The sequence below is a fragment of the Micropterus dolomieu genome, linkage group LG23 (genome assembly GCF_021292245.1).
Source record: "Micropterus dolomieu isolate WLL.071019.BEF.003 ecotype Adirondacks linkage group LG23, ASM2129224v1, whole genome shotgun sequence".
Classification (NCBI taxonomy): Eukaryota; Metazoa; Chordata; class Actinopteri; order Centrarchiformes; family Centrarchidae; genus Micropterus; species Micropterus dolomieu.
In genome coordinates this window covers 9,777,033-9,800,001 of record NC_060172.1, presented here as the reverse complement: position 1 = coordinate 9,800,001, position 22,969 = coordinate 9,777,033, and the positions used below count along the sequence as shown (strand labels likewise).

Here is a 22,969-nt window from a genome sequence, read left to right as displayed (position 1 = left end):
GAGACCAGTCTGGGCAGAAATGTCACCAGTTTCATTTATGAAAGCAACACCATGTAGTAATTTTATTTTGTGGCACAGGGGGTAGAGCAGGTTCCCTTTAATCGAAAGATCAGCAATTTGATCCCCCGGCTCCTCCAGTCTGCATGTCAAAATAACAGCTGGTGGAGAGCGGTGTCAGGCAGTAGCCAGGCAAGCGGCCTCTATGGACATAACGTTAGCTAATGGCAGAGGTGAAGAGACCGAAGAGGATGTTGACAGAGGAAGCTAAGAAGAGAAAAAGAGTGACCAAGCAAGAGGCTGCCAGATGTTGGCGAGAGCTTTGTGAAATTAAGTAGTAAGACAGATGGCCTTCTTTCTGTAAGTAGTAGTGCTATAACTTGTGTTACTGCACTTGCTTAATGTTAGTTTTTTTTTTAGGTCATATAAGCAATACATTCATAACAAATGCGTGTATACAGCTGTCCTTATTAAAGACAGCGGTGAATCACACTCGAGAGGACAATCTCTGTCCGACCGTAAAAATAAATGACACACTGGTGAAAAGTGAACATGCAACAAGCTCCAAAAAAAGCTTGTTTATTTTTTTTCCACACAAGAAGCTCCAAATGAAAAGCTTTCAATTTTTTCTTTGAAATGGAATCAAAAGAAATGTCACCTTCCTTGTGTTTTAACACTGATAAACAAAAAGGTTTCCACTAATCACATCTGATCAGAAGAAAGGTTGTTAGGTGCAAAGTGTTGTGGATAAAAAAAGAAGAAAGAAAACACCAAATGTTTAAGACCAACAGAAGTATCCCGATCTGGACAGGATCTTTCTAAAGTAAATAGCCCTCCCCGTTTTCACATCAGTACAGCAGGCTTGTGGGGGTGGAACCTGCATTAAAGTGCAGACTGGGGCAGGGGAGGAGCAGCTTGAAGACCTAAATGGACAACAGGGCTAGGAGGAAGACGCACCTTCCCTGTGTGAACCTTAGCTTATGTTTAGCAAGCTTGCACTCAGTCATTATTCTAGTTCATTGTCAAAGTGGCTCAGTAATTTATTACTACTGTAGACATTTTCATCATTGCATTTTATCATCATGATTCACACTGTGAGCAACGTGATCATCAAGTCATCAGACAAGAGTTGGATTGTGGCTTAAGTTTTCAGTTATCAACCATTAAAATCAAAGCATTTGTGTGTTAATACTTCTTGATAACAGTTTATCTGTACGGGAGGACTCTGCTCCCGGTAAGTGTTTGTGAAGGACTGCTTAGAGCATGTAATTCCCAATAAAACCACAAAATGTTGATTTTCTGTTGTTTCCAGATTAAAGATACTGCAAGAGGAAACATTTTGGACTTCCAGATATGATGTCCAGGTGTGAATGAAGTAACAGTTTATAGACCCTTTTAATAAACATCACTGGCGTTGCACCTACTGATGGGACTGCATTATAATGATATGAATTGTATAGTTATTATTTTACTTACTTTTTCCCATTTTTATTTTTTCATAATATTATAATTTTAATATTATTGTACCAAATGTTGTGACAATCGAACCACAGATTTTTCAGTGAAAACGTTGATCTGCTGGTGACACTAGATGAAACGTCAGGAGATCACTAAAGTCAATAGGCTTCATACTCTACTTTAAATGTCTGTACAAAAATAGCTTAATATCTCATAAACCCAAAGGAATTAAACTTATAGTATAAAACATAGAAAAGCAAGCACATTTTCCATTAGAGAAGCCCTATCGTGAATATTTTAGTTTTTTACTTGAAAAATGATTGAAATTAATCAAATATCAAAATTGTCACTAATGAACTTTCTCTGGATCATGTAATGGATTAACTAATCTGACTCTGAAGTCACCGAGCTTGCCAGCAGAAGAATCAATACGAAAACATTTGTTTCTTTAAAACTAATTCCCACCAACCATGTTGCTCACAGTGTTAATGCATATTACTTTTTAATACCTTAAAAGAGTCTTTCCTCATCAAAATGTTGGATTCTCTTTCACCAGAAACTTCTAAGTCTGAGGGACTCCAAAATTCAGATCGTTGCTGCAATTAAAACATGTACAACAGGTACTAAAAGCAAAAAACACACCGTATTGTTTAACCAGGCGCTCTGTCAGTGCTGGCTGTCTTGAAAATTGTCTCCTTCAATTGCACACATGAATAGTATTTTGAGAAAGGCATTGGTTTAGGCATTCAAACATCTTGGCACTGTGAAATGACCTTATGTTAAACAAAATAAACAGAATACGGAGAGCTATATCACTTTTTTTAGAGTACATTCGTCATCCTTCCATGAAAGGAATTATGTAACTAATACAGTATGGTGCTCATGAGGGTCAGGGAGTGGGAATAAGCAGCTTTAGAGAGGGAAAGAAACATATTCAGTCTGGTAAACTAAAGCAACAACTACCAGAGCAGGCAGTGGAGGGCCTCAAGTGTCAAGGAAGGAGGGAGGGTGGGTGGGGTTAAAGAAAATGACCGAGTAACAAAGGCATTCCTAACACACTGTCACACTCCCCTCGGACGTCGCCCACGCTTTCTGTTTAGATCCCTTTCTTTTAGAGCCGATCCACAGAACTTTGCTAATAAGCTCTTGGCACTTTTTGGACATGATAAACGTTTGAACGAAATGACTTTGAGAACGGTCATTTTCATCGCTTTCCAATGGCTTCCTTCACTGTGCCGTGCTCTTGGTCCGCAGAGCTCCGATCACACTTTGGATGTTTTCTTCAGGAACCTGGCGAAGACACAAGGCGTATAATATATAAACCTCTGATAGCAGCATATTGGGGCTGCAACTAATGTTTTGTCATCGAGTAACCTTCTGTCAATGGACTAAATCAACTAATGGTTGCAGCTCTACAGTATATACACACAGTATAACAGTCATCAAAATAACTGCATAAGGTTCCTGTCTTACCAGGGCGTGGTCAAACTTGAAGGTACTAATGTAGTAAGCTGGAATGTCAGCCGTTGCCAGGGGTTCTGATATTTGAGCCACAATGCCGCACTCATCTGCAAAAAATGAATTTGCTATATTACTGATTGATTTATCTATCAGTTTGTACATCATCAACGGACTGTGTAATGAGGCAGTACAGCAGTGGCTCCCAACTGTTCCTGTCTGAGTTCATGCCACAGCTCGATCAAATGAGCTCCCCTTCATCAACACGACCCGTGGTGGTACAAGTGTGTTCTTTTGAATTGATTTTCAACCAGACACTTAGCCAACATTGATTAAATTAGATATTGTTCCAATTTTTATTTTTTTTTTTTTTACATGAAAGCCTTTCAATTGTGGATGTTTAGGTGTGGTCTTTTTCTCGGGAGGTTTTGCTATCAAAATAAAGCCATTTTTGCCTTTATTTTGATAGGATAGTGGATAGCAATGAACGAATGAGAGAGATAGGGGCGGTTGGATTCAAACCCGGGCAACTGCAGTAAGGACCCAGCCTTTTGACATGGTTCTTCCAACTGAGCCACCCACGCCCCAATTTAGAGATCTATTTTGATGTCTGAAATACAGAACATGAACACTCAACTTTATTCAAAAGTTATAAAAGTTGTAGTTATTTAATTTAAAAGATTTGTGTCCATGCATTTATTAATAATTATCAAAATGTATTGACGGTTGAAGGGTTGTTTAGTCACTGTCAATCAAAATCTGATCAAACCACATTCACACAGAGTGTAACTCTTAATAAATGATACCTATAGATGTTTTTTTTTTCTTATTTAACACTGGTTTTCAACCCCTTGCTGGGAATCACTGAAGTACACGATCCAAGACAGGAGCCACACTTGTTATACAAATACAAGCTCTGAAACATTACATGCTGTTTACATAAATAATGTGATGTTTAAGATAATAGACCATGAAACCTTTTATGTCGAAACATAATTTTAACTTCCTGAAAATTGCTTCTTTTCTTTTAAGAAAAAGAAGTATTGCCACATGAAATTACAGACAACTTTTCTGTATGTATTTAATGCTCAGTTTGTGAGACAAGCCGTGGCATCTTTACAGCATCTACAGCACTCATAGTGATACTACAGAATACACTGTTGATGGGTTAATCTGTGATACTGTGGTAGTGGCCACGCCAAACAGACCTTTTGGCAAATAAAACTCACCAAATCCTAAAGGTTGTCCCCCAATGCGAACCATTTTCCAAAGCTCACCAGAAGCACTGGTGAAGAGGACGTTGTTTGGAAACCTTGAAGAGAACAAAGTACAAAGAAATTAACAAATTAGAGGGCAATGTATTTTTTTATTAAAATAAATATAATACTATATGCAGTGAATATAATAGTTTTAAATATAATCTTCAAATCAAGTGATTAAAGTTATTAGGCACATCTGGCTTATTAGTTTTGATTTCTTATAATTCAGATTTTTATTTTTCCATTTTAAATTGTTTGCCTGAAACCGTGTTATTTGTGCGGCAGCCTGTCTTGAACAGGACACTCTTGAAAAAGAGATTTTTAATCTCAATTAGTTTTTTTTTTTTTTTTACTCATGGTTAGATAAAGGTTATTATATAAGTTATTTTTAAATATATTGTGAATATCCGAAATGCTCCTTTACCTGTGAGCCTTACTGTAGTTTAAAAGCTAAGATCTGTTATCTATAGTATTGAAGAATAAGGACCACAAGGACATTTGCAGGCAAGTTTTTAAGCTTTTCAATGTGCTACTGCTGACTAGGTAATTAGCTTTCTAGCCTGCAAACTGACTCATTAGCAACACACCTTTCCCTGGTGGATGTTTGGAAGCTCTTTCAACAAGCCGAGGAGCAACACAATCACACAGCATCACCTTCGAATGCTTTACCAAACCCTCGCTCTACTTTGCATCTCTTTGTTTTGCTCTAGTTCACAAAGGGCTACCGTGATACCGTGTATAACTGCTGCAGACAAAGCTAACTATTAACCATTCAGAAGAACATCAGCAGGTGAATTCTGTTAGTGATGTTTAACCCACTGCACTGAATAACAGAGTCATTGTAAAGTAGAGTAAAATGGGTGACCCATACCTTTAAGGCAACACATTAGGTCTTATATAAACGTGGGGACAAGACTGACCTACATGCTGCAGTAGCAAAATGTGAAGTTTAAAAACATAATGAAAGTTTGATCCAATTATTATTTTACCTCTACATGGCTTTAAGTCATTAAAGACCCATTTAAGGGATACCTCATTTATGAATGGACAATCTATGATCAGATGCTAATGTGGTGGGAATAGAGAAGCAACAACATGGGAACTGGAGCTGCTCGGGTTTCTTTATGGCCTTTCTGCTTAATCGGAGAGTGTGGGGGAGAAAGTGGAGACTAAATGAGTCAGACTGAAACCCTCTGTGCCTTAAAGTACATTTTATATACCCAACTGCTCTGCTATTGCTTAGCAACAAACTCATCGCCCCCTCAAACAACAATCATACAGTTGTTCCCCATGCATAAACATTATATTTCTGCAGGTCTTCACTGACAGAAAACAACATTTTGAAAGAACAAGTGTGGTTAATTACACAGCAGCAATATAAATATGCTGTTGAGTCACAGGAGATTTCTGCTACTCAACCTTTGAGTTGTCTGTTCGTCCATGACCAGGGAGATGTAGCCCTCGATCAGGGAGAAGGAGAAGAAGCGGATATGGCTGGAGTCCTCGCTGGATGCCCCAGGCTCCTTTGGCCTGGGAAGAAAGAAACACTCAGGGTGGTCAAACTAGTGATGCACAATCACATTCTGGTAATTTCACACCTACTGACCAGTCATGTCTAGTTAGGTTTCACACATTTTAATTTTTTATCATTTTACAACTTAGAGGTGGATGCCAAACTATCTGAGAGCTTTGCTTGCAGTCAACATGTAATGACAGAAATGTACTGTACTGTGTAGCAACACTGTATTTGTACACATACTTGTTTTATACAGGGGATATAAAATAACGTGAATGAATAACGAACAAGACTAAGAGTCACTAAATTGTGAGTCTGTACTTTGAGCTATCGTCTACATGCTTACATGCTCCAATTGCTGGTAACAGCTGGTTTCCAGTGTCACCATGTTACTTTTAACATTTGCTAATTAGCACTCAAAACAAAGTACAACAGAGGCTGATGGGAATGTTATTAGTTTTGCACGTTTTTGGTCATAAACCTGTAGGTGGCACTACATGTCAGGGGATCGGCAAAGTTAATAAAATTCATCCTCAAGGGACCATGGCACCAATTTAATGGTAATCCATCCAATAGTTCAAACATTTCACAGAAAACCAAAAATGTCAACAACAAAAAAAAAAAAGTCTCCGAGCTGTTTTCACAAACACAAATTACAAAGTGGCCTCTGTCAGTGTTTAAAATAAGAGGAGCTGATTCTTACCCTCCAGAGTAAAACATGACATCCATGAGCAGGGTGGCTACAGAGGGCAGAGTGTCTGGGTCCAGGCTGGTCACACAGAACATGTTGCTGGGACTAGATAAGGGGTGAATGATGGGACGGGGCACTGAAAAACAAAAATACAAGAGGTTCAGAGGCAACACTATAGCCAAGAATCAATCTCATCCCTTTTTTGAAAATAGTCATCCAAGGTCAAGAATGAACTTTCAAGCTAATCTTTTAAAACAGCAGGTATACAGAGTCTGAAAAGTGATCAGACAAATGGGGAGTTTAAACATGAACAGTTCCAGCTGAGCTTGACTTTTGTCCAACTGATGTTTCCAAGATCAAGAATGAACTTTCACTCTCTTAATGAATAGTTTATGTTATGATTCACCAAATCTATCTTAGAGTAACTTTAGGGAACTTATTTCCAATTATTGTTTAATATCTGCGGTGGAATGTAACTAAGTACATTTAATCAAGTACTTTATTTAAGTATAATTTTAAAATTTGCTTTTTACTCAAGTATTTTTGATTTTATCACTTTTTAAGCCATATTCTTATTACTACAAAATATATTAAACTAATACATGTATTATAGATAACTGCCATATACCTAGCAATCAGCTGAAATTAGCTCCATCGCTGCAACTATAAAGTCATGTAAACGTTAATGCATCTCTAATTTTAATCCAATAATGTAATATAGATTATTCTGAAATGGGCCATTCTGCAAAATGAGTACTTTTATCTATGGTACTTTAAGTAATGCTTATACTTTCACTTAAATTATATTCTGCATGCAGGCCTTTCATTTGTAACAAAGTATTTTACACTAGTAAAATGATCCGAGTACTTCTTCCACCACTGTTTAATATGTGAGTACAATGTTAGCAGGGACTTGATAAATTCAAATGACTCCAGGAAGTATAAAATAACAATAAGTAATGGAGTGTATAGATGGTGGTAAATTACATTCAGTAAAACCTCTCTCATTTTGATGTTAAGCAGATGTTGATGTGACAGTAGCAGCCTGTGAAGATTTTAAGTTGCTGTTAAAGTTTGCTTTTATACAAAACTACACATATAAATGTTTGTTTCACCTACCAAGTTTCGGCTTTACAAAACCATTGGTGACTCCCAGATCGTGAACAGCAACAGTCTCTCCGTTGACCACCCGAAACAAAGTGAATTCGGAAGACAGCGTGTGCATGACCATCGGCAAGTCTCGCTCTCGAACCTAAGGACAAAAAAATTAATGAAGTGAGAACAAATGTTGGCCAACACAATGAACACAAACATAATGAATATTGGTGAGTGTTGCTTCAGTGTCCGAGAAACTCTTAAAACATAATATAACTATTATACACAAATTCCTACATGGAGTTATTTGAGATGAATTCTATAATTTAAGTCAGTAAATTCTCCAGAAAATGAGGAGGAGAGGGATACAGAGAGCATAGTGACAGCAACACAGCATGTCTGAGCAAAACGTCTTGTAGCTGCACTGTGAGTTTTATGTATGTGGAGAAAAGGATACATTGATCTCTGCCTCTGATGAGAACAAGAGTAAACTCAATACAATGCCTGTATCATTAGGGCTGGGTAATCTAGCAAGGCAAGTTTATTTTTATACCTTATACACCTTTCAAAAACAGAGGCAATTTAAAGTGGCAAATAAAGTCATTAGAAAAACATTTAATAGAACAATGAAGAAGAAATGTATTTCTATTAGAACAGAATTAACTACAAAAATAGACAAGAAATACTGTTTTAGTAGCAGTAATAAACTGCCGCAAATTGAATTCAGGAAAAAAAAGTATAGGACAGAAATTAATCAATCCCAGGAAAACAGGAGGGTGTGTTTGATTTGATTTACAAATGACTAAAGTTGTGGTGCTTTTTAGATCATCAGGAGGTGAAAATCAGAGTTCCTACACATTTTTAATTTCAAAATTCTATACAAACATACTTCCATCCTGCGTAGGAACCCTGGATAATAATTCAATTTGATCCTTACGATCAATCAAAAGCCTTTTGGATCATCTGGTCTGTGCATGACCGTGGTATGAGTGGCGTCTTGTGTACATGTGGAAACTTAAGGGTCACAAAAGATTTAATAAGATTAGTTTCCGGGGGACCATAAATATCTACAGCAAAATGAATGAAGACATCTTGTCTCCAAGGGACTTGTATCGGTCAAAGGGACTTTAAAATATGAATGAATGGAAGTATGGGCCTCTCTCCCAGTGGACAAAGAACAATAGAGTCCGCACACTAGAAAATGCTCCCATGAACATATTAGTACACCACCATGTGATGTTTTGCTTCTACAGACATGAAATAAATGTTGAGACAAGTACATGTCCGAGTACCTGACAGGTCATGTGACTCCACAATGGTGAACCATAAAAGAAAAAGAAATACATGCAATTTATAAGTACAATGGACCTTGCAAGTATGATTCATATGTACTATATATTCTAACCTGCCTAAATATAACAGAATCATCAGGTTAATAAACTGTGATTCTTATGGCATATTGAGAGGAGAAAATATACTCAGCATATTAATATATAAGCGTAGTAAAAATGCACAATAAAGTCCCCAGAAAATATGTCATATAATACTAGAACTGCAATAATTAGTCGATAAGGTTATTTATTTCATAAGCATTTTTGTTGTATTCGTAAAAGTTTTCTTTACAACCTGACAGCAATCAATAAATCAAATGATCTGACACAAAAATGAAAAACAATCCTGTATCTGTGACAGGAGTGTAATAAGCTGGCCTACGTACTCGTCTACCTGCCCCACTGCGCCGGTGCACTTACTGCACATAAAAATATGTTTTGGAGGAATGGCTTTGGAGGGAGGCCTGAAAGCAGGGTTGGGATTTTATTGGTTGGATACTTTCAAAATCTAGCCTCTTGCCAGTTTCTCCAATGTTGCCTACACCAGATTTAATAGTGAAAATGAGATTAATCAATAATGAAAGTAGTTGCAGCCCAAATAAACATACACAAACTTACAAAGCTACATAATACACTTATCTGTCAGGTCAAAGACCTAGTACAGTACCTAGAGCTTATTGTGTGTGTTTTTGTATATTTTTATATAGGTTCTCAGATTTTAGATATTTATTTCCATGAAGATAAAATCAAATTTGTGATTGAATGGCTGAAAATACTGCTCTAAAATGACAACGGAATTCCACAGAAGTAGGCATTTCAACAATTTCAAGAGTTGCTGTAAATAGCTTCAACATAATATAACGTCTAATGATGTTTTAGTTATATTGAGCATTGGTGTGTCTTCTTTGTTGTCTCTATTACAAAAGGTGATCTCCGGGCTGGTGGAGAAAAGAAAAGAATAAAGTACATTTGGGTGTTACAGAGTGTTTCTTTGCCGAGTGTGACAGCTGTTACTTCAACTGAATTTCTGAGTGTGTATGTGTGAGTAGCAGGTACTGTCGCTTGTATAGCTGGTGTGTAGCTGCTCTGAGCGGCTTGACTCAGTCCGGATGTGCTTATGGCTTAATGTGCAATGAACATTTGGGTCAGGCTTTACTACTTTATGTAACACAAAACATCCTAACAGTGCAAAAAAACCCCACACATCTTAAGCTGGTCTGTCATTTGGTCTGCTCAGAGATACTGCAACGCAATCCAGACAAAGACAGAGGAAGAAGATGGGTGATGGTTGTGGGCGACGGGGTGAACGCAGCAGATTTGTGTTTCTTTTTATCTGATACACCAATATTTAGGACTGTGGGCAGGAGCAGCCAGCGTGGAGACAGGAAACAGGCCTGAGTATGATACCTGGGATTCCAGCAAGAGGCTGAGCTGCTGATCCCCTTATGTAACACATTATCAACATCGACGCAGGTTTTTTTTTTTTCCTTTCATTTTCATAAACATGCCAGAGCTGCTCAGCAGACCTTGTTTTTCCACTGAACCAAGGCAATAAAAAAAAAACAGTCCCTGTGGCCAGAAAGGCTTCAGTATGAGAGAGAATTTCTTCCTAAATCAAGGGAAGTGTGGCTGTGGAAGGTACACTATATCCAAGGTTATTGCTTTTGCATGTCAGGCACTGTGTGGACAAACAATTGTGTTGCCAGTGGTTGCATAATAGACAAATAATGCAACTCTTACAGCATGCCGTGAACCTGATTAATTATCAACTTTTAAACACATACAATCAGCTGTTCACTGTGTGAAGTGACACAAGATAAGAAAATCTTCCCATCTGTTCTGATCAAATGAATCCAAGTTTGTATTGTATTGGATATTTGATTGTTTGCTATTGTACTGTAATGTCTGCGTTTCTTCTTATTCTATTTTTTGTTGATTAACTTGACTTATTTAATTTTTAAATTGAGTCGGAGATAAACAAAAATTAATACATTTCAAATACCTCCTCATAAAATTGAGGGTTGAATATTTTACTGTAAAGGAGATTCTTGGATTTCTGTTTTTGATAGTATTTTCAGTGGGCAGTTTTTCTGTGATAGCCATTCAGTATATTCTGTAATTACCTCTCTATATACTATTTTACCCCATTCTTAGTAGCGAACTCTGCCATTCCTGTGTGGGACTCAAATAACCTTCACACACACAAGGAATTCACAGAAAACAATGCATTTATGTAAGCCATGGACGGTGAAGAGGTGGATTATGCTGCAACAGTTCCTATCCTTTGTTTTGATACTTTGTGACTAAGATCAGGTTTAACATGTGATGGACCATTTGATGCTGATGACAGTCAATTGCGGACAATGTCGATGTTGTTTCAAAATGTGGAAAACAAACACAATCTCTTGAAATGGTACAAAAGTAGAACTGGAACATTATTATCCACACTCACCAGAATGAAGTCCGTCTGATACGTCGACAGCATGAAAACAGAGATGTTGTGGTCGGCTAGCGGTGCAATGACTGATTTTGCGATTTTGGTGACTCCGATGGGCTGCGAATTAGAGGCGTTGCCGCCCCCTGACACCACATTAAGGGCCAACCATGTGGCATCAGCAACACTGATGTGCTCTGACTGGGGCAGCTCTGTGAACAGACAGAGACAGTCATGTCAAAACAAGTGGGAGTAGATGTTCTGTCACAAAAGAAGTACAATGATTTAGGACTAGCTAAAAGGGGCTATTAGGCTATTAACAGTATTATTTCTTCCAGTAATAACAGTCCTAACACACAGTTATGTTTATAATGTACAACAATGATTTAACCTTTAGCCAGTTCATGAAACCTTTTTATAGCTGTTGTTCCAAACAATGTGTCTGCAAACTCCTTCCTGGGAAAAATGCACAAGGAATGACACATTTTTAACACCAGTTTGGTATAAATAGAAACTCGGAGAGCGAGCAATGAGCATGGGGGTTCCTTATGTTTTCAGTTTTCTAGTTCCTGTTTTTCATCTTTTATACACATACTTTTTATTCTTAGAGTTCTTTTGCCTTTTTATTACCTGGAAATACAATATGATTCAGCAGTTGTGACTCATCTGTGTTACAGAGCAGACTGTGTATTAGACCAGCTTTCCTGTTTGCTTTTTTGGGGGGGGATTTTGGATTTTTAAGTCTGCTGTTTCTCATCATTTAAAAGTCTGTCAGACTAGGAAGAGTCAACAATATTTGAGATGCGAGTTTAATCTGTCTTGCGTTTAAACTTAATGGTGGAATCAATTCTAAAATGTCAATAAAATAATTCATATTCTGAACATCAAAATACTGAGAGACGTTTAGAAAAAACTCAGACATTAGTCAGTATCAGTCCTTCCTCCTGTACGTGGCAAATGAAGCATTTGGCTAAATCCAGACAGCTTTCGTCGTTTGCAATGGTTTTTATCAGTCAGCACTACTTGGAAACTATTGACATAATACTGATTAGGGCTGCAACAATCAGTCGATAAATTGATAAGTTGATGATCATCTAATCAACGGCAACTATTTAGATCATCAATTCATTGTTTTTTTAATCATTTTTTTAATGTACAAATGCCAAATATTTGCTGGATGCAGCTTCTCAAATATGAACATTGGCTGCATAGTTTTTTATCATGTTGAATTTTTGTTTTGGACTGCTGACATTCCTTTGGACTTTTGGACATTTGTTATAGGGTTTTTAACAAACCTTTTGATGTTTCATAGACAAAACAATCTGTAAATAATTTTTAAATAAAATAATATGCGGATTAATCTTCTAACTAAAATAATCAATAGTTGCAGCCCTATCAGTGATTTAAAAGCTAATAAACAAATGTTAACGTCTCACTGGATTGTATTAAAATGTACCAAAACCCTTTAATCAAGTAATTTTAACATACAGTAGATTAAACAGGATACTCAATAGTAATCACCCACATTCACCTTAATACGTTACTGTCAATGGACTGGATTGTACGGCAGGGCAATAAAACAACAATGATAATTATCAATATAATTAATATAATTTTACTCAATAACAATATAATAACTGTTCAATATATTGTCAATAAATATTCGGTTTAATACATTTGAATTACAAACAAATTAGCACTTAATTTTTCGATTAAAATATTTATTTTGTCGAGGAAAAGGGACTGAAAAAGGATTTACTAATCATATTTGCTGAAAAAGTCAATTTTATCATAATAGTTTTGAATGTTCTACCTCAGAATTGTGAAGTTATTCACTGTTTGGCATCAAGTGTTTGTCACATTCTGACCACAAACAAAAGTTTAACCACATTAATAACCATCTGGTTCCTTCAATTTTCACTCAGGAGCAAAAATCTGCCTTTAAACTTAATAATGATTTGACATATCTTGTGATAATTATCAATATCGAATGATATAAAATGTTTTTATCGCGATAACATTTCTGTCCATATCGACCAGCCCTACTGGATTGTATAATAATTCTCAGACATTATAGTATTACTTATTGTTATGAATGTAGATGTATTCTGTCCATATGAAAAGGTCAGAAAAATGTCGTTTCAGTCTCTTCTGGAAGTTTTCAGAAATGTACTCTTGCTTTATAAGTTTGACTTTCATAGTTCAACAGAAAACAGGCACAGACACACTGAGAGCCAGTCACCAGTAGAAAATACCTGCACCACTTATGCAACACATAGCCAGTAGTCACCAGGGTAACCAAGGAGGGTCACCCTGGAAAAGGGTGTGTAATGACATGGATTCACTCAATCAGCCAACCACGACTGGCAGCTTGGCCTCACGTCCATAATGACAAAGTGTGCTCAAACATTGGCAGCTGAAGCTACGTGGTGCTTGAGAGAATCACAGATTACACAATGTGATCTTTTCCTGACACCCGATCTATGGTTGCCACAGTGACTTTAAAGATCCGGGCCTACCTTTAAAGCCTTCCTCATCGACGATTATGGTGTAGTCCTCCGGGGTCTCAGTCAAACTGAAGAACTTGCATCTGAATAGGAGACAGAAAAAGAGAGGACAGATCAAACAGTGGATATACGGTATGTTGACAAAGCGTGAGAAAAGCTCAGAGCTGGACAAGGCTGGAGTGCATAAGTCATTTCTCAAGTCTAACAATTACTGTCTCTTTTAGCCCTGCTGCTCCCCGAAGCATTCATAACATACACATCAAATAGTCTGTTTGAAGAATTAAGGAGACAGTTTCATATAAAAAGATGCATCAATGAGATGTACAGGGACCAACACAACACTGCAACTATGCCTGTAAATGTCTTCTTTATCATTTTATATTGAATATGGGGCTCATAACCAAGCCATCAATAAAGCACAGTGCTGCTCTGATCCCAATATAAACCTCCCCAACACAGAGTTCTGTGGGAGGAATCTCAATGATAGAGACGTGTTTTTAAAAGTGCAAACACAGAGACTAAAAAATATGACCTGAAATGTATTTCAAGATAAAATTATCAGCTTTCCCTCGATAACAATAAATGTTGCAATATTGTTTTTGCCATGTAGTTGCATGGCAATGTCGGTCTCTTGGTCAGTCCACCAATTTGGTCCAGTCACCATGAGGTTGACATATTTACTTTTAGTGAAAACAAACTGTAATGACTTTGGTGATCCCCTGACATATCATCTAGAACCATCATAGGGCTGGATGATATGGTCAAAAATGTTATCACGATAAAAACTTTCATATCTTTCGATATCGATAATTATCACTAAGTATCAAATTGTTATTTCTTTGGAGTTTAAAGGCTGAATTTTGCTGAATCAAACATTTATAGAATATTTATTGAACATTTGTTATATTTTTAAAAATGATATTGCGACAATTGATGTTATTTTATTGTCCAGCCATCATCAGGTCACATAACATACATAACAATTATTTTTCCAGTCGATTAATTTAACGCTTATTTTTACAACTACTTTTGTGTATTCTAAAGAAAAAAAAGTTGCCTATTACTCGATTAACATACCAATTTTTTTTTATTCAATCATCCTGATCAAGCACATCAGAATAATGACAATAGTAGCATATCTTAAAATTAATCAAATTTCCTCGTCACTGATCAATTTTGATTCTGATTCAATATTGAGTAATGCAGTATGATAATCAAATATATTTCTGTATCAGTGTGGGGCAAAGAAAACAACTGAAAGGATTCACAGACTGTACAAACAGTCAAAGATTGTCTGTAATGTTAGTTTCAGCCGTTTTCTCGCTCATACGTGGCCGAACAGAAAATATGAAACGACAGAACGTTAGATGACACTCGGTGTAACGTTAGGTTACCATGACAGCAGCGGGGCAGAAATTACTTTTAACATGAAGGCGATAAAGAAATACTTCCTTGTACTGATTATGTGCCGTGCTTGTGTGGAGACAGAAAGTAAACGCGAATTGCGGTGCTTCCGGCAGTGCTCCGGGATACTTTCGCTTCACATATTTGTGGACCGCAATTGTGCTGCAGTGAAACTATTTCCAATTCACAGAGCTTACGGAGCAGCACGTAGTTGAGTGTCTGTCTAAAATACTCCCAAACTTTAGACCGTCGAAGGCGAGGTCTTGTAGCTGGGGCTTGTCCGGGGGAATTCCACTAACACCGGACGCAGCGACGCTTCGGCGCACATAATGCGAGTCGACGTATTTACACAATCTATTACGTTGACGAATCGCTCCAGCCCTAGGCCAAAGTTTCAGTGGTTTATCTAGCAGGTTTTCTTTACAATGAGCTTTACAGGCTTGCTAGTGTGAGTATTTGCCTTGTTTATACATCAGTGTATTTCCTGTTTCACATTGTCTCACTTCTGATATGTCAACACGTTCTCATCTCAATGCGTCATAACTGACGCTTTCAGACAGCGTTGATAATTTCCAATAACCCGGCCAAGAACTGCAATGTCTGCAAGTTACTGTTTTAAAAAAGTGGTAAAGGGAGAAAAAAAAAAAACAGTGGCCCACACAACCATTACAACACAGGGTAACTCATTCCACTTTTTTGTGTTTTCTGTTTCAAACTCTATTGTATGCCCGTAGCACACAATACTGTCACACAAAACCACAAGTACCGAAAACTGACATCTAATGTTTGGTCACAATAATAATCTTATTTACTTATTCAGTGATTAGATAGTTCCTGATTTAAATGAAAATTTTAACATTTTTTGCCTGCATTTTATTTTGTCAATGTTCTCATATCTGCTTGTGATCAGACAACACTTCCCAACAGATGCTAACACTTCTGTCTTCCCTTTTGTGTCATATTATTATTATTATTATATGTCCACACCCCTTTTCTGAAATACTATTTTTACATCAGAAACCCAACTGTCAAGATTCAATGCAAACAAAAATGTTCTGAGATGGTGAAGGATATTGGATATTTAAAGCTATACATCAGCTTGAAATCATGTCCAGCAGACTTTCTTGAGCACAAAGGAAAAATGGAAATAAAACACCATGCACAACGCTACTGAATGTTCGCACGTCACATTTGGCTGAAAGGTGTGAAAAACGACAGGGGAATAACAGAATAGACTTAGAAATTCTTTCTACGGGAACAGCAGCATTTCCTCTTGGAATTAAATGAGCTGTCAAGTGTCACTTTGACTTGCATTGTGTTTTGTGGAGTCAGGACATGACACTGGTGTTTTTGTCGTGTCTGGGTTAACAATACTCATCCAATCATGATCATGTCATTAACACTGACTTAGTTTGTTATATGACAGATTCAGATCAAATAGCAAATCACTGCAGAGACTCAGCATATTACCCGTCACCAACAGGAAGATCACTCAACACTTGCCTGCATTACTCACATTCTGTGTACATGCAAGGAACTTCACAGGGAGTCTTTAAATTAGTTTATACTGTACAGCATTTCAAACCACTTAAATCTGTGACAGAACACGTGTGTAAAAACTACCCTAACCAAGGGAACACATTTTGACAGTTGAATATATCTCATAAGATCATCATCATCATCCTTATTTGTAGAGCACTTTTCAAAAACAAGTTACAAAGTGCTTTAACAAGTGTAAAGAATAATACAAAAAAAAAAAAACAAGATAAGAGCATGAAAATTTAATATAAAAGATAAGACATACTTTATTGCCCCCAAAGGGAAATTTGTTTTGGACTCCATTCTGCAGCTTTAAAAAGACAACACAAAATACAGAAATAAACATCTCTCAACACACATGCTCTCATATACATTAGACAGGTACCTATATAATAAGCACAACCCTTACACAATGAGATAACGCACACCCCTAATAGCCTATGTATTGCACAAATGAAATATTGAACAATCCAATAGCTGTTATAAGTGTTATCAAAGGGAGGATATCTTACTTTGCCCAATTTATATTTAGGGCTTGGTACTGAATTCTGGTCGCAATAATATGTCCATGTCATCAAGTATCAAAAAGCGTCGGAAAGGGGAATCAAATGCCAAAGCAGATGCTAAAGCTTATTTACTCTTTGATAAAATATTTCCTGATATAACGTTAGACTACGTTGTATTAAAATAATCATTCTTTATCTAAAGCTGCGTTAATTGGTTTATGTGGCAGCAGAACAAGCGGAAAACAAAACACTACCAGATAGGCTCCTCCTAATCTTGCTGTGGTGAACATGTTAGCAGTCAGTTGCCTATTTGACACATTCAGTTTCACACAACAACATTATCATTCATTTGGAGTTGTGTATCTGGTGTGTACCTGATGAATACAAGTGCAATATTTTCTCTCCTTTTAGCTCTGGTTTGGTCTCCACCAACTCCTGAGAATTGCATCTGTGTCTTTAGCTGCTAAGAGCTCCACTCTGTTCACCAGCTAGGCGCTAACTGTGTCCGTCTGCCATTCGTTGCTGGGCAGGTAGTGTAGAGTGGGTTTCTCAAAGCATTTTTGCCCGCTGCCTAGAAATGAGAATGATAAGAGGTCCGGCTAGCAAACAAAAACAATGAGCTGTGACACCTTTCGCATGACACTTTGTCATTTGACCCATTGTTTATATAAAGCTATTGATTAGTGCAGTTTAAACACTGATGAATCGACCAATTGTGTTACAAGATGTTTATATTCCCTTAGCTAAAATACTGAAAAAGGGATTGCATCAGTTCCAGTGTATTGGTATTGCATCGCTACCGAAACTCCAGTTGTTGTATTGGCATCTGTAAACGATACCCAGCTGGTAGCTTTTCAGCTCTGTGCAGGTCATGAGATTTTCTTTAAATGTTCTACATCATGTGTGTTTTCTTAAATTAAACTGCAAGCAAAAAAAAAGGACTGGAATAAAACTAGTTTGACTAAGCAAAGTAGTAGAGACAGGAGGCACACTACAACACTGTAACAGAGTATGCTGTTGAAGGGGCTCATCAATGGGAGGAGCCACTAAAGTGTGCCACAACAATATAAATATGCATTCCTTGCAGGGATTTTATTGCTGGACTACTGCCAAGTGTTAACACACAACGAGACAATGCGAAAACAACCCGCGATTATTACAGCTGTACGAACCCAAAGTAAATATTTTGCTGTGATTTAATTGCAATAAACGGATCAAACTGATGCCAAAACAACTACAACATGATTGCTGATTTGTTAAACATAGGAATTAATGCTTTGTGAGGTCTGTCAGCAAGACAGCAGAACAACAACTTTTAAAATTTTGGTTTTCTGAATGGAGTTAGGATCCATCAGGCCTGTGCTATGATAACTTCTTCACTGTAAAGTACTACGATAGCTGGAATAAAGCATAAACACTAAACATATTTTCTGAACTCTCCAGGTAGTTCAACTTCCTCGCTTACTTTTCTCAAAGCAATGTCCAGTTTTTATATAAATATGAAGTAGTAGTCCCACAGAGCTCTGGGTCCCCACTAATGCCTACAACAACAGTGGAACTGGAAACACAAGGTTGTTCTTGCTGAGAAGCGCCAGTGAAGATAAATAAACATTTTAATCCCAAAAATTTAAGTAAAAAGTTAATTAAATAAAACCCTGAGCTCCTCCCGCAGGTAAACAGCATTGTTGTCAAGAGTATAATTCAGTCCGACCTCCGGTGTTTATATGTCCTAAAGCTGCAGCACTGCCCCGGCTCTCTCCTCTGCAGCTCCCCGTAGCTCAGCAGCTGTCTGTCGGCCAGCTGAGATTCAGTTCCTCCTTTCTGCCTGGTCCTTTCCAAACAACACACACCACGAAGGCCTTCGCGTGAATTGAAAATTTCCACATCGAGCGAATTTTCACGGGTTCTAATCGCCTTCTCGCATTGTGTGTGAACACTTGCAGCGAATGTACTCACGCGAGGAAAGCGTCGCAAGGATTAAATTCACCATATTACTGCCTTATGATTGAAAGCACCATAAAGCAGAGGATGGGAGCGTGGAGAGAAGAAACAGCTAGAACCAACTACAGGGAAAGGAAATACTAGAAAAAGAAACTAGTTGCAAATTAGTGTCCCATGTTCTGCAGACAAATGATACGACCCGATAAGGAACCTTTCATTTGTTTTTCTTACTTCACTGTAAGAAAGCAACAACTACAGGCTGTACTGATGCTATTATTCATATTACTTAAGTTACAGGTGCCAAAAGGCACTTGTGCCGGTTTACTTGATAACAACCACTATGCTGCATACCACCAACAGACTGAGTGCATAATCACACCTACACCTGGACACAAATAGCCTGTGTGACAAACTCACTGATGTGATTTGAGGTGAATGAAAATTTTGTGTGAAAGAATTATCCGCTGGACAGTGTTTAGTAAAAGCCATCACTTGTGTTTGCAACAAAATCAACTGTTACGGAGCTTACATGCAGGTCAAATAGGTATTTTAATGTCTGATGAACTGTAGATTTCCTCGCCAATCTTTTAAACCATCTTTGACATTCTTGTCGCTTTTTAGCAAAATACTCACAACTGATATCTGAGTTCTGTGACAATGAGCCTGTGATAGCTGGTTTATGATTGACAGTATCAAAGCTACCGTAACAAGCAGTGATAAACAAGTTGGTTGCAAGGCAAAACCACACTTATTGTGTGTTTACTTCCTCACTGAAATGACCACAGTAAGTTCTGCATCTCCTAAAGGGAATTATTAAATCTCTACAGCCTGACAGAGAAATGGTGCGAGGCTGAAAGATCAGCTGACTTTAGTTTATGGCGGATATAGTATGTCACACCTCCCACTTTGAAAACCTCTGCTCTATAGAATTACGTTAATAAACATGTGGTCCAGTTCTAGTGTTATGAAGTCATGTTATTCCATCACAGTGTTTTTTGAGTGACTATTGTTAAAGGGGACGTATTATCCCTCCCTTATTTTCTGTTAATGTAACAATGTTTGATGTTCATGTTAAACATGGGCAAAGTTTCAAATAGTGAGACAAACGTATGTAATGCTGCTCTGAATTCTAGGTTTCCAACATTTTTTTCTACATTCCTGTCGAGCTGATGTCAGCTAGGCATGGAGGTCCTTATTTGGTCATCTGCTTATGATTTGCTCCAAACATTACTTGTTCCTAAAGCGGTACCTGCCGTTAGCTAGTTAGCTCAGTTAGCCGTGCAGCTATAGGTCCCATTAGATAGCTGACTCTGCTGGACTCTGGGAGCTCAGAGTCCGGACGTCAATACCTCTTCCTCCTGGTGATCCAAAGCTCCTCATCAAGCCGTGTATACATCAACACTCCCACGGTGCTCGAGCTTCCAGTCCGAGCAGAGTCTGCTAAACTGATGGGGCTGTTAGCTACATGGCTTACCCAGAAACACGCTTCGGCGGCGCTACTCGTTTCCCAACCGAATTCTTGCCTCATTTCTGGGCTAATAAACAGTATATTCATCAAAGTCAGCGCCCCATATTGTTATTTTCTGAGATTGGTTAAAGCTGTCATTTACTATCAAGCACACCTGGGTATTTAAAAAGAACTGGGGCAAGTCTCGAAACATTTTGCTACAGTTTCTGGATTCAATTGTTTCCTCGAAATGGGCTTTGAGGAACTTTTTTCTTCTTTGGTGGGTGTGTCAGAGGTTATGCAATCAGCAGTTATGTGTATAAACACTGCCGTATGAAAAAGGAAGTGAAGTGCAGTGCGCTTGGTAAACAACAGGGTGTCCAGTTTGCTTTGAGACAAACATTTTGCAACGTTTAGTCAGGGCTGAACCCAGCTAATACGCTAAGATAAACAAGTATTTTTTTTTAAATCTTTGAATCATGCAAAGCTACTTGGGTGGAATCCCAGAATAAATACATAGAACTGGAAATTAGCATAATAATCCCCTTTAAGGTCATCATCAACAAAACTAATGGATTGTGGGGCGAGAGTTGCGGGTTCTGCCAGGAGCCCTCATCCCGGATGGATAGATTCTTATGTTCATGACTTGCGACAACTACAAACAGTTTTGCAGAGTTGTCCATGTGAGGGTTAAAATACTGAGAACAGATAATATGGCACTATATTAATTAACTTTGAGAATTTCCTTGAATCCTGGACTTGATGGACATGAGGCATTCATGTTTGTCTGGTTTAGTACTATCATGTGCCAATTTGAATATCTGAGCTAGCCTATATCGAAGTTTCAAATGCCAAACACCCTCCTGGTTCCAGCTTCTTCAATATGAGGATGTGCTGCTTTTCTCTATTTTATATCACTGTAACCTGAATATATTTGGGTTTAGACTTTTGGTGGAACAAAACAAGATATTTAAAGACGTCACCTTGGAGTCAAGGGTTAAAAAAAGAGAAAAGATTACTTGATGATGCAAATACGGGTTAGCTATTTGAGTAAACCCAGTAGGTAATTTTAATTATAAGGTAGGTAGTAGTAGGTAGTCTGAAAGAACTGTGTTTTATTTGTAACTTCTCCCTAGCACAGAGGGAGTTTAGATCACTGCCACACTTAGACTGCTGATCGACTTTGCCTGCTGTAAAATAGCCACGTCAAACACAGCCAGTGTGTCACTTAAGTGAACTAATTTGCTTAGGCTAATATTAATGACTGTGGTGCTAATAAAAAACTGCACAACAGAGCAATGCCAAGTGTAAAGGCCTGCTGTCATGTCACTGCAATTTAATTAAAGTTTCCTACGGCTCACAGTGAATATCCACTTCAGAGGACAGGAAACACAATACGTGCTGATCTGCCCTCTACTGCTTGTTCAAGTTTGGTTGAAAACATGTTTTAATTTTCTTGAGAGAAGGAAAAACAGGCTGCACACACACAAACACACACATACAGACACATACACACATCCCCGCTGGCGTCGACCCAGCTAACGTTACAGATGGCACAAAGCTACAAAATGACACTACAGAACAAGGATGGCTTGGAAACTGGTGGCAGAGACCATAAACACACTATCCCTCTCTCAAAATAACATATTAACACCGCTACCTTTTAACATAAACACACAAGTACGTGCAGCATTAGTTTGCTGTAATGTTAACAACAGCAGTATCCTTACAGTAAACAACACAGTGGAGCATGTGAAAAGCATAAATGGCACAGTGTACTTACATGCAACTGTCGAGTCTGGGAAGTTACGTACCTTGTTTTGGAGGCCAAGAAAGCGAGTTTTATTAATCCGTGAGTGCAAATCTGGATGCCCTCTTTCTCTATACTCGCCACTTTCAAGCTGTGCTCTAAAATGTGAAGCTCCATCTTTTACGTCTTCTCATTTGAGGAACGACTAAAATGTAAAACCTAAACACTTTCAAGTAAGATGCATAAATAAATAAATACACACATACGGCGGGCTATTAGGCGTAAGTTATTAAATAGAGAAAGAAAGAGCGAGGCAGGGTGGAATAAAGAAAGCAAAGAGGTGAAAACGGAGCTGCTGTCAAAGCTGCAAAGGAACCACTCACACTTCCGGTCGTGGGTTTTCAAAATAAAAGTCTCCAGCACAAGCTTGGAAGGGTGTGTTGAAAATCGCGCCGAAGTAACAGGGGTCAGGGGCTGTAATGTTAACTTTAGTTAGCCCGAGTTTGTGCTTCTCATGTTTTATCAATGTATTTGAGTCACAGAGCTAAGCATCACTCTTAATATATATATAGCCACAGCAAACCCTGAAGGACGTAATTGGAGGACAGTTATTCTGCCGATCTGATATTTTTAGGT

At 37.9% G+C, this 22,969-nt stretch overlaps 1 protein-coding gene across 2 annotated transcripts; it reads right to left on the bottom strand.

The window, feature by feature from the left end:
• Positions 1–544: 544 nt before the first annotated feature.
• castor2 (cytosolic arginine sensor for mTORC1 subunit 2) lies at positions 545–22,702 on the bottom strand. 2 transcript variants are annotated; one of them, XM_046040747.1, is made up of 9 exons: positions 22,398–22,702; positions 13,759–13,829; positions 11,258–11,451; positions 7,499–7,631; positions 6,392–6,515; positions 5,592–5,702; positions 4,143–4,225; positions 2,929–3,023; positions 545–2,745 (listed from the first exon to the last, which is right to left on the bottom strand). In XM_046040747.1, exons 1-9 carry the CDS (start codon positions 22,508–22,510, stop codon positions 2,683–2,685), a joined length of 987 nt encoding a protein of 328 aa, XP_045896703.1. In that variant the 5' UTR covers positions 22,511–22,702; the 3' UTR covers positions 545–2,682. The 2 variants fall into 2 exon arrangements, with proteins under 2 accessions (XP_045896703.1, XP_045896705.1); XM_046040749.1 differs by lacking the exon at positions 22,398–22,702 and adding an exon at positions 16,955–16,993.
• Positions 22,703–22,969: the final 267 nt, after the last annotated feature.